Here is an 11,794-nt window from a genome sequence, read left to right as displayed (position 1 = left end):
CAATAAAGACTACACGTGCTTTCTATTCACAATGGACTCAGGATATTAAAAGCCTCTAACAATAAAGTTGGATTCCTGTAATCTACGAGTAAAATCTCTGATGGCTGCTGCAACTTTTCTACAATTTTGAAAAAAATGAAGCTTTACGCAAAGCCTTTGAGATTTAACATATAAGTTGGATTCCTGTAATCTACTAGTAAAATCTCTGATGGCTGCTGCACCCTTTCCACAATTTTAAAAAAAATGAAGCTTTAAGCAAAGCTTTTGAGATTTAACATACTCAAGGTACAAGGTGTGAGCCAATGCCCATTATGATAGGGCATAATGTTTTTTGGGTACACAGTAAAGATTATCTAGCCTTTTCCCATTTGCTGTGGATTCTGATAACTCCTCTTGCCATGTGGACTGTTGAATGGTAATGTTATCGGATTCTCATAGAATGGTTATGGTTACGTAACATCTACAATACATGTTGAAGACTTTTCAAAAAACAATATACCGCTCAATTTATGTTTTCAAATTAGTCATTTGTATATTTTAAGATAAATGCTGAGTGGAGAGTTAGCTACAAGTCGCTTCAGACAAGCTAGATGGTCATATTTTTCAATAGGTTTCTAAATCCGAAACCTCTTTCTCCAAAACTGTAAGTCCTTGTATGCTTTTTCACTATCCAGCAGGTGATGTGTCATTTGGTTGCAGATAACTCACCAAAGACATTTTCATAAATTGAAGCACAAAAAACACATGTTCTGGTCTCTACAGCTAAAGCTGCAGTAACCATTTGAGATTGAGATTGATGCATATCCAGGCACGCAATGCAAACTGATCTTATTTTGAACAGAAGACTCATTTTCTAACACTTTTAAGTTATAATCTATCTTTCCAGGATTCATGTTTTTTGTACAAGAGGTAAAGAAGGAGAAGCATTACTCAATGGGAAAAGTAACTGTTTGTGCACACCAATCATCACCTATTGCTATACTCGCATAACCAAATAAATTGTAACAATCCATCCTTTTTTAATTAATCGGTTTGACTAATGCAATTTTACAGCTTATCTATTGTCTTTACCTCAGGTTCCAGAAATGACAACTGTAAGCAATGTCATGCCACTTGAGCCACCCATCCTCAAGGCTTATGAGAAACTTGTTAGAATGGGGTTGCCATTGCACCAAAAGACTGATCTGTCAATGTCCGATACAACCACTCAACTTATAGTACATAGGAGGTGGTTAAACCCTTGTCATAACCCTTGCTTTTTTATGTCTATGCATCAATCTCAATGTCATAAGCAATGTTTTTGAGTGAAACTCTTAATGTTCAAGGGAATCAAAATTCAACATAAGTACAGTTTCTTCTTGATCTTCTCAGTTCAGTTGTTGTCAAACTCAAAGCAAAGGTCAAAGATAAATCTGAAAATAAAGGATGCCCTAATAAAAGATCCTTAGACTGAGAAATTCTTTTAAGACCTGCAGTAATGGTACATTGAATGGCAGTCAGAGAGCAACTGAGCAGCTCTAGCAAAGATGCCTTGTCCCTGTCCAGTTCATCCTAAAGTGCAAGAGAATTGACCGGTTTAGGTAAAAGCCCTATTTCCCATCTCTCTACCCTGTGCATCTACTATAAAGAATTTCCACATAAATGTGCTGCGTGTTATCTTTCAGGCAAAAAGCTTCCATACTCTGAGCTCACACTCTACTCGGTCATAAAAAGGTCAGCAACCATTAAATCTAGCTCAGCATTCTAGCTCATATGAGTAGGAAGTTGGCATATGCCAGCAGAGCATCCAGATAGGCCACCAGATGGAATATCTTTCAATGATTGTTCCCCACCTCTTGGGTAGTAATTACAAGTGTGATTAACATCAGATATGGTATGATTATAAAGCCCTTAACTCATTTGAAAGAACTGGGGAACATCTACTTGTCGGTTTAAACATTGTACCAATTTTAACCTGACCTTAACATGGTGGTAAATTTTCCTTTCTTTTTCTCATTGCACAAACTATTTAAAGTCACAAACCAGATGTACACAGAACATCACATTGTAAATTTCCCTCTTGCTGCAGAAATGATAAAACAATTGAGAATTTGGGAGTTAAAGAGTCAATAACTACTTTTAAAGAGTTTTTAAAGAAGGTTATTTAAACAGTCAAATTGTCATGCAGGATGTACCAGTCCCGAGAAGACATTAAAAAAGCAATTACATAGCTACTGACCAGCAGCTTAATAACTCCAATCCACCAGCAAATGGATCTGCTAAGCCCAATGACCAAGTACCTGGATCTGATTATTTGTTATTTGCGGCCTTTCTAATACCAATGACCATAACGCACCAATGCATTATCAAATTCAATCTGCTTCCTTAAGTTACCTGTCAAACTCAATGTACCTTATCCCATGTGTCTTGTCTCGCAAGATCTCATAAGTCCTGAGACATGTTTTCTGTAGATTTTTCAAAACATAGCAATAACCTTGCAGACATTCAAAAGTAAACAGATCAATTATCTGATCACAAGGTGTATACAAAACTTGGAGCATCTCTTCTTGGTCCACAAAGAGTCCGATAAACATATAATTTCTCAATCCTGTTGTCATCATCCTCATCATTTTCCTTAATTATTTCAACATTTAGTCTAGGCATCTCCTGTGCAAGGATATTGCAACCATTCAGCGTGACATTGCATGCTGACATCCATAATGACCGCATTGACTCATATCGGTCAAGCCCTGATAGCAGGGCAGCATCCCCAAATGGACTATCTCTTATCTCAAGCTTTCGGAGCTTTGGGCAACCTTGTAACAAATATTGCATACCCTTATCACTATCTCCAGCAAAAGCCACAGATAAAGTTTGCAAGTTCTTTGCATAAAGGCCAAGATATTCAAAAGTCTTATCAGTAAGCAAACCCGACAATGACAATCGCTGCAAATTCTTACAATTCTTCACAATTGCTCCAAAAGCTTCATCCATGGGCTCATTTGTCAGGTGGTCTGGCCGATGGGGATCCATGATACAAAGACGGAAATGAGTCAACATAGGGCAGTTAAGTGCTACACTAACAATTGCAGTATTTGTCATTTGCCTGCAGAAGTATAGAACATATTTAAGATTAGGACATCCTTTAGAGATTGCAACAATGCCCTTTTCAGTAACATAGCCTTGACCTTGCCCAGTAGGATCTGCTGGGAAAACCCGCAATTCTCTCAAATCCTTACAATTTGAAGACACAATTTCAAGTCCCTTGTCTTCCACAGTGTCTAGAACCTACAATCACATAAATAACCAAATACTTTCTCAACTATTTTTCACAAAAGCTCATTATAGTCTATTGATAAGCCAATGGAACTCAAAGAAAATAAAAAGGGATCAGACATTCCAATACTTGCCGAATTGAGAAAAACAACACAAATTCATATTGCAATGAAAAGGAAGAATGTGTTACCCATAATCGTTGTAAATGAGGGCAATTCAAAATGAGACTCCCCAGCTCCCAGCTTTGTAGAGTGGCATAGCTAAAGTTCAAAAATGTCAGATTCACACACACAGAATAAATTGCAGAAAGATATAGGGATGACACTTCCCAGAATCCCGATAATATTTTCAGATCCCTGCAGTTGCTGAAGGCAGTTTCCAAATCTGAAATTTGTTGTGACTTAAGCTCTTGAGAGTATGAACCTGTACCAAGTTCAGTCAACTGAGGTGCTTTGACCAGAAGGCGCTGTAATTGTTCTAGTGTAACACTTTTGTTAAGTTTTAAACTTTTCAAACATTTGCATCTAGCTACAAGCCTCTCAAGGGCATCAAAATTCACTTCACTGTTTAAACAAGCAAAATTTAATGACACCAATGAGGAGCAGCTCTCCGGGAAACAATTTAGCCAATAGCCTCCTCGATCGTCAATGTCATTTTCCTGTAAATCCAGTTCTGTAAGATTCCTGCATGGTGAAAACATAAAACAAGATGCAAAGAGTCAGATGATAGAAAATATTGAATTGAAGAAAGAAATACACATCTATAAGCATGAAGCACTTCAAATTACCATCTTGGCCCTTCAAAAATGCAAATTACAAACTACTGTTAGATGTATCACTTTAAGAAAAGACAAATGATGGATGAAGTTTTCGCTTGACCAAAACTAAAGGGTATATTTTAGTTGATATTTCCCTAGAACTACCCTCTAACTTTTTTGACAAGTGATTCACTAATTATATTCTAAAACCTCATCAATATGAAACTGAAAACATACATTTGAAAATGGAAGAACATAGATAGACAACTTAAACAGTTCATCAAGATACTCACAACCAAAGAAATATCAGGCGAAGCATATACAAAATTTACATTAGTTTTTCTTCCACAGAACCTGATTGTATGCCCATCTGAGGGTGTCATTCAAATATGCTTTCATTTAAGGTTACCTGGGACCAGAAACGGGAGTCTGAATGGGGGAGAACATATTTTGGAAAGAGGAGCCAGAAAGGGCCATCCATGGAGTCGGTGAATGGAGAGAGGGTTGCCGTGGCAAACACCAAAACAAAAACACTAAAAGAACGATATACTATCCCCATGAGCTAAATTATTTAGTATTTTCAAAATCATTGATGATAGGAAGGGTGAGACACCTTTATGATTATTAGAGTTTCTGCTTTTTGCTTCTCCTTTTTCAAGTTAAAATAGAAAATTACCATGGGAGATGGTGGAGACTCCAGAAGAAATCCCAGAGAACCACCCATGACATGTCAATTTGCAATGGAGCCAAATCTCCTGAGACAAAGGACATGTCCCCCATTCACTGTGCCATAGGCATCCCAGGAAAGTGGAGACACCTTTTGTGATTACCATGCTTCCATATATCTAAATATTGGAACCAGAAGAAATTTAATATCACATCTAAATGTGAAGCACTAGCAAAGAAAATAGAGAGATGTAGTTGGAAAAGGATAATTAGATATTTTGTACTAAGTGAAAATGAGATATACATGTACATCTGTCCAAAGATCCCAATTTGATGAGTGACCACTAAGACAATAACATGCTTGTTATGAAATCTTGCCAGACAAATTTTAAAGTTTAATCCTCTTGAGCTTCCCACGCCTTTCCATTTTTTCTTGATATTTATCTTGGTTATAGTTTTAATGGTTGAATGGCATGAAGTAGAATTACTGCAACAGACAGGTGCTGCTAAAGAAAAAATATATGAATCGAACAGCATGTATTGACCTGACGGTAATCCATATTTGTCACTAAGGCTGATTTACATCATATTCACACACTTGAATCCAAGAGATGAGTCCAAGAGCTGCATAGCAAGAGTGGCCATGACACAACAAAAAGTAAACTCTGCAGAGGGTTGATGAAAAAGAACCTAAATCATAATGATTATAGAACTTTTTAATGTTTTAGGTAAATAGCATAAAGAATTTATTGACTTGTGCTATGTTGCTGTTTCAGGTGCAGATGCGGATGCAGATGTGAGTGTGAGTGTGAGAATCGGGGGCGCAGATGCAAAGGTAACCATAACAACTTCAAGCATTATACTCCCAGAGCTTTCTGGATATCAGCCAATCAGCTAATGGTATTGACCAAGCAATGAAAATTGATTCAACAAACAAGAAAGACAAAGTAGAAGTAACCAATCAGACAGTGTCTTGCACATTACAGTTGGCAAATAATGACCTCCGTCATTTCCGGCAGTCAATACAATCAGAATAATCAATATTAACAAGTATAGAGGACAGCGAACCCAGTCAGCCCCTTATACACTCGGCAAGATATAGGAACTTATCAGCGGCGAATAGGATTGAAGGGATACACATCATCTGAGTACACATCAGCAGAACACAACCCGGACAGTGAATGATCTAGTAGGAGATAGTAGTATTTGGTAGTGCACACCAAATATTTTTAAAAACATCTTAGACTTGAGGTAGCATTCAAATATAATATTTCAAGCATCGGAAGATCACACTTCCCCGTCAAGTACTGGAAAGGCTTGCAGAAAAACAACTAGTGCTCTTCAGCATTAGCAAATCAGGAATAGGAAGAGCAGTACTTTAAGGCGGCAGCAGTTCAAGCTGATAATTAAAATCATACAGAAATTACAGATGTGTCTGATTAATGGAAAAAAACTCCACTTAATATTGAGCAACCTCTCAATACTGATTGAAAATCACAAAGGTAATGTCAGTTTTAACGTTTTACTTTTTTCTGGGCCCCTAGGATGTGTTTTGGATGAGCGGGGATGCCCCTGGAGGCACCCAGGAAGCATATCCACAGAGCATCCACAGCCCTGTGATATGTTTACTGATCGCCTCCAGGGCACATCCAGCTCTGCCTTTGGACACATCCACATCTCCATCCAGAGGAGCCTTTGACACAACTGCATCTGCATCCCGGGGTGGGGCAAGGGAATCCAGTAACTTAGGACCTCAGAATAAACACAAGAATAGGCTACTTCTCCCTCCAAAAAAATCATTGCTACGTAAGTGATATTTCAAATGATTTATTGGGTCTAAAGCAACTTATACTTAATTTGACTGTATGATTAGAATGGTCACTTTTTCAGTTTTTCCCTCCCAAAAATGTGTCAAACTCAGGGATACTCTCCACAAATTTTAATATGATTCATTGATTTACTAAGGCCTAAAACAACTTATGGTGAATTTTGACAGTATAGTTTCCTGTCATATAACTAGAGCTAGAATCCTTCCCATAAAATAAGTTTAATTATCCCATATCATTTTCCCAAATTTTCATCTGAAGACTTAACAGAAGGAAAGTTGGTAATCCACTACCATTGGGATGTAGTTGGGAGACTAGTTGCTAAGAGTCTTGGGAATAAATCTAGTCGCCAGCCCTTTGGTGTGTGTATTTTGGAGCTTTAAAGTTTCTACAAGAACATAAAAAGGCAAGGAAATCTTAAATCCTCTACCTTGTTAAAGAGGGCATTTTCTTCAGTAAATTGGGTGCAGTTGACATAGTGAAATGACAATGCTATTCTCTAAGGAGTGTCACTTATATTTGAAGATTTGTAACTCTGAAATAATCAACATGTAATGAAAACCATCCTAAGACCTAAAACAGTAGTCTATGACTCTTCATCAGTTGAGTCAAGCTTTGAAACCTTCAAACCACTCATACCCGATTAATTTTTTCTCCTCTCACATAAATATTAAAAAGTGAATCCTTCTTATAAATAGTTATGAAATCACATAAATAGTTATGAAATCACATAAATATTAGTCTATGACTCTTCATCAGTTGAGTCAAGCTTTGAAACCTTCAAACCACTCATACCCAATTAATTTTTTTTCCTCTCACATAAATATTAAAAAGTGAATCCTTCTTATAAATAGTTATGAAATCACCAAAATGCAAAAAATGGCAAGGCTAATCAACAGGGAGACCTACAATTACAGGGAAAAGAGAGTTAAACTTGGAGTTTGTCAATAATCGTCATCACACTGAAGGCTGCCCAGTTGATTACTATCTCCCATGCAAACAAGTGAAGCTCTTTCGTTCATCTTCCTTAAATTACCGAAAAAGACTAAAAACACAACTGAAAATTTAAAAAATAAGAAAAATGTGCTTCCAATTATGAGCTTTGTTTTGAGCTCCTCTAATATCTGACCAGCCACCCCAGGCAACAGAATCATCACACTTTCAATTCACAACAGCAGTCATATAAATTCAAGAATAAGTTAAAATACCTCTAAGGTAATGTCGTGCACAATGATTATAGTTGTAATGAGTGCACAAACAAGAAGAGATGGCTTGCTTTCTTGACTTCAGGTACAGACTACCCAGATCTTGTTCAGGTAGCTAGACCAGATCAATTAATGATACAAAATTGTTACTGATATGAATTGTCACACTTAGATGTGATGCTCCTAAAAACTAGAACCACACTCCCCAAAGTCACTTAGCAATAAAATATCCAGACTGCTGATGCTCACTTGATCACAATCCTTTGTGCAAGAAAGCAAAACATTCTCATTCATCTTCATAAAAGTACCAAAAACACACAACTCCAAAATTGATCCTTTATCAACAATGAATTTCAATTACAGTCCTTGGTTTCAACTAATAACTACAAAGGTGCAATAATTCAAACGAACTCTGCAGTGATGAAGTTAAAGACCAACTTGTGTACCAGAATACAGTTAGAATGAGTGCAACCATAAAGAAAAGATAGCCTAATTGCCAGAACTCCAAGTGTGAGAGCTTGTCCAGCTGATATTGTTCAGAAAAATTATAAATATGTTATTCCCGATTTTGATCACAGGACCTTGGACTTTGCTCCTCAAACACCTTGCCAACAATATCACACATCATTTAACCTCAGACCTCCGAACTTCTCATAGTTCAGTCAATTCTAATCCTACGTGCAAGAAGTAAAGCCTTTGCATATATCTTCATAATATCACAAAATGATTAAATGGCATTCCCCTTTCAGAAAAGTACAGACTTCGCATGCACTTAGTAAATCACCAAAATACATAAAATTATAATATTGGTAAACATCAGAATTTCAATCACATGGATAGTTTTCGACTTCTCAACACTCTCCCCAATATTCTTCAAAAACACCTAGAATGAAATGACATAAAAAAGACAGATCTGTAATTTAACTTATCGTGGCAACCAAGTTCTAGAGACCCCGAGCTTTGGACAGTATTAGTCACACTCAATGTTCCCTAATTATTCTATTCCTGTGATAAACGGCATAAAAGTATGATAGGGCCAGTTCGTCTTGTTCTAACTTGTGTCACAAGATAAACTGGTTAAAAGTATGATATGACCAGTTTGTTCGTCTTGTTCTAACTTTTGTCGCAACAGAGTTGATGACCTGTCTCTGAACTTACTTCATCCTAGGCTAAGAAAGACAGCCATTTTTTGTATAATTAAATCTACTAATATAAATATTAGTAATTCAAAAAAAAAATCTGAATAAACAAGAAACAATTTTCAATAACAACCAGTGACGGTAATGTTGCAGACCTGCCGGTGGCAAAATTGATGCTTATGACAAGTGCACAAATAAGAAAACACATTAAGTTTATCAGATAAATCAAGGCGTTTTTCTTGCTTATCCAGCTTCCTTGGACAAATCGTACATCCAACATTTTGTGTTTATGATTGAGAGGCAAATGCAAAATGAGTAAGCCAATTTGCACTGTAGCACATTTACAGCAAGTCAACCATTGTTCACAAGTAGCATTGTTGCTCCGGTTTTTTAATTTTGGTATAGAACCCACATCCACAAGGACTCATTTGTTAGAGGTGTTCCACTCTAGGTCTGCTGACATCTTTATAATTATATGCAATCCGTTTTCATAATAGAAAAAGGCTAGGCGTAATAGGAGGGAAAAAGGAAGAAAAAATGTGACTCCAGATATTTACCTGCATTTACTTGCTATGAAGGCAAGGCCATTTGTACTAAAGCCTTCACAGCTGGTAAGAGACAAGGCACGAAAGTTTGGAAAGAAATGAGCCAGCAACTCCAAGCTTTCATCAGTTACCACCATCCTCTTCAACCTCAGCTCCTCCAGCATTGGATTTACAGCGGCTACGGTGTGAATCCAGGGAAGAACATCAGCTCCCCAGTTAGGTGGTACCAGATTGAAATCTGCAAACCTTGGCTTCCCCTTGAGAGTAATAGACTTCAGTCTGGGAAACCTCCTCACTACAGCCTCTGCTGAAACTGCATACATGTTCCGTACGAAGATACTCTTTCTCCCCCATGCCTCTGCTCTATACCATGTCTTACAAACCAGAGAAACGGAGTTTCTATCCTGTGAGGAGGTGAGGAACACAAGTACACGTTCGAGGACCTCATCTGGAAAAGAGGGCATCTTAACCCTATATACCCAAATCTGCAATTTCAAAGTGCCAGAGCTCAAAACTGGAGAAGCTTGTGGGTAGTCGAGAACGGATATTTTGGTGATGAAAACTGACTATTCATCAGATGCTTAGTCCTCTTCCAGATCCTCATGACTCATTATCGGCCCTCGCTTATGCTTGAACAAACAAATCATATTGGTTGATGAATGAAGAGGTCTAGCGCAACAGCAGGGAAGAAGATTCAAGAGACAAATGGGTTACTGTAGATTGATGTCAGCAGGAGTGGGTTGAGGATCTATCAAGAACGTGACGACTATTGTAACAAAAGATCTTTGTTGGGCGTAAAAGTGGTCAAAATGTCCTTGTGGGGTATGCAATACTGTTCATGGGTCACATACAAAGTGCTCGTGTAACATTCTAAATGAGCAATCACAGCAAAACACATGCAGAAGAAGTACCAAAACCAAAATCACTGGACTTACATTCTTGAACGACTCAACTACCTGCCCGAGCTGAATACCCCACTTACGTTCTTGAAAGCCCACAAACTTCAAGACAACTGAAGGGCGCACTATGTAATGATCTTCAAACTAGGGAAGGGTTTTTGCAGCTTGAAAAACTAAGTTGGTCAGATGAAACAGCTCATAAACAGCTTAGAAGATCAATATAGACAGGAGCTTCCCAGTCCCAGAGACCAAGTGGCCTGGAGAGACTTGAAACACCCACTTGCAACGGCAGAACGATAAGACTGAATCGTTACTCTTGTTAATCGACCTAATCGGTACAAAATATGGTTGAAGATATAATGCATTAAAAAACTTAGGAAAAATAAAACAATGAACTGTATCCGAGCGTGCAACCAAGTTGACCAGAATCTACAGGAATAAGGAGAGTGCCCATGCCAACACCTTAAAAACAACTACTCGGGTTTCTGTAAGATGCCAACAGCCAGGTTGTAGAGGCCATATAAAAAATGGGCATTTCTTTAAAAAATGTACCATCACAGGGAAAGATTTGGGAGGATGCTCTTATTATTATTATGAGAAATTAATGACCAGCTTGTTGCGTTGGAGTTACAAAAGAAATGGTGTTATAATATACCAGTGGCAGGTATCAACCGAAACAGAGAGAAGAAAAAACCCAAGGATAAACAAGGTCAGAGACCTGCAAAAACATTGTCCGAGTGGGTTTTAGGTGGGAAGGGAAAAGTAAGACGGTAAAGTCCAATCAACATCAATCGGGCTCCATGAGTGTAGGGGTATGGTGGGGAAACACTATGAAAAGAAAAATCTTGTACTTCCATGTTGGGTTATCATCAGAAATCACAATCTCCCAAACCAATAAAATAGTAAAATACACTTTTGCAGGTTTGGGAGGCCAAAGACAAAGGAGAGAAAGGGGAAAAAAAATCATTCTGATAGAAGGTCAGAGAAAGGGTCCCACAGTGAAGCAGCTGTTGTTTCCCCCACGTAGTTTATGAGTACATTTGGGCGACCAATCCCTCCCCCATGTGGAGATAGATTTGAAAAAGAGGCATTTACCCTGCTTTTGGGAACAATCTCCGAGGAGCTGTAAGTGGGGGCCGAGATTAGCTCTCTCAATTTCGCACCCAGAGTTTAGTTAGCTTATTGGGCAGGAACCGATTTTGAAAATATATGCAGCACAATGTGCTTGTCTGCATTCTCATTCGTTTGCAACATTTGAGGGGAGGGAGGGGGGTCTTTTCCAAGTATCTAGGGAAGTCCGTGTCTCAATCAATGTTCATTAAAAAAAATCATTTAAATTTTATTTAAAAAATAATCTAAATATTGGTAAATAGTATCAATTGTATTATTTTATTGGTAAAATAATTTAGGATTATGAGGACATTTCTATTAAGTATTGTATCAATTGTGTAAAAATTTTGGTTGCAAAATAATTTGGAATTATGGTTTAGTGTGTATATTAC

At 37.7% G+C, this 11,794-nt stretch overlaps 1 protein-coding gene across 1 annotated transcript; it reads right to left on the bottom strand.

Moving 5' to 3' along the window:
- Nucleotides 1-2,028: 2,028 nt before the first annotated feature.
- On the bottom strand, nucleotides 2,029-11,089 carry LOC149566024 (protein TRANSPORT INHIBITOR RESPONSE 1-like). The gene is made up of 3 exons (XM_089819478.1): nucleotides 9,406-11,089; nucleotides 3,446-3,938; nucleotides 2,029-3,267 (listed from the first exon to the last, which is right to left on the bottom strand). The coding sequence occupies exons 1-3, from the start codon at nucleotides 9,855-9,857 to the stop codon at nucleotides 2,512-2,514; spliced, it is 1,701 nt and encodes a 566-aa protein (XP_089675604.1). The 5' UTR covers nucleotides 9,858-11,089; the 3' UTR covers nucleotides 2,029-2,511.
- Nucleotides 11,090-11,794: the final 705 nt, after the last annotated feature.

Source organism: Cupressus sempervirens, chromosome 3 (assembly GCF_028749045.1).
Source record: "Cupressus sempervirens isolate cs-2001-9-10 chromosome 3, ASM2874904v1, whole genome shotgun sequence".
NCBI lineage: Eukaryota > Viridiplantae > Streptophyta > Pinopsida > Cupressales > Cupressaceae > Cupressus > Cupressus sempervirens.
Note: the sequence above shows the minus strand (reverse complement) of the source record. Positions and strands in the feature narration are given on the sequence as shown.

Bases quoted from the DNA above. Each gene is read 5' to 3' on its own strand.
- LOC149566024 (XM_089819478.1), bottom strand. From the start codon at position 9,857: ATGCCCTCTTTTCCAGATGAGGTCCTCGAACGTGTACTTGTGTTCCTC. The intron at 3,939-9,405 runs GTAAATATCTGG...TTCACCATGCAG, and splicing joins TTCATAGCAAGTAAATGCAG to GAATCTTACAGAACTGGATT. The intron at 3,268-3,445 runs GTAACACATTCT...ATGTGATTGTAG, and splicing joins CTCATTTACAACGATTATGG to GTTCTAGACACTGTGGAAGA.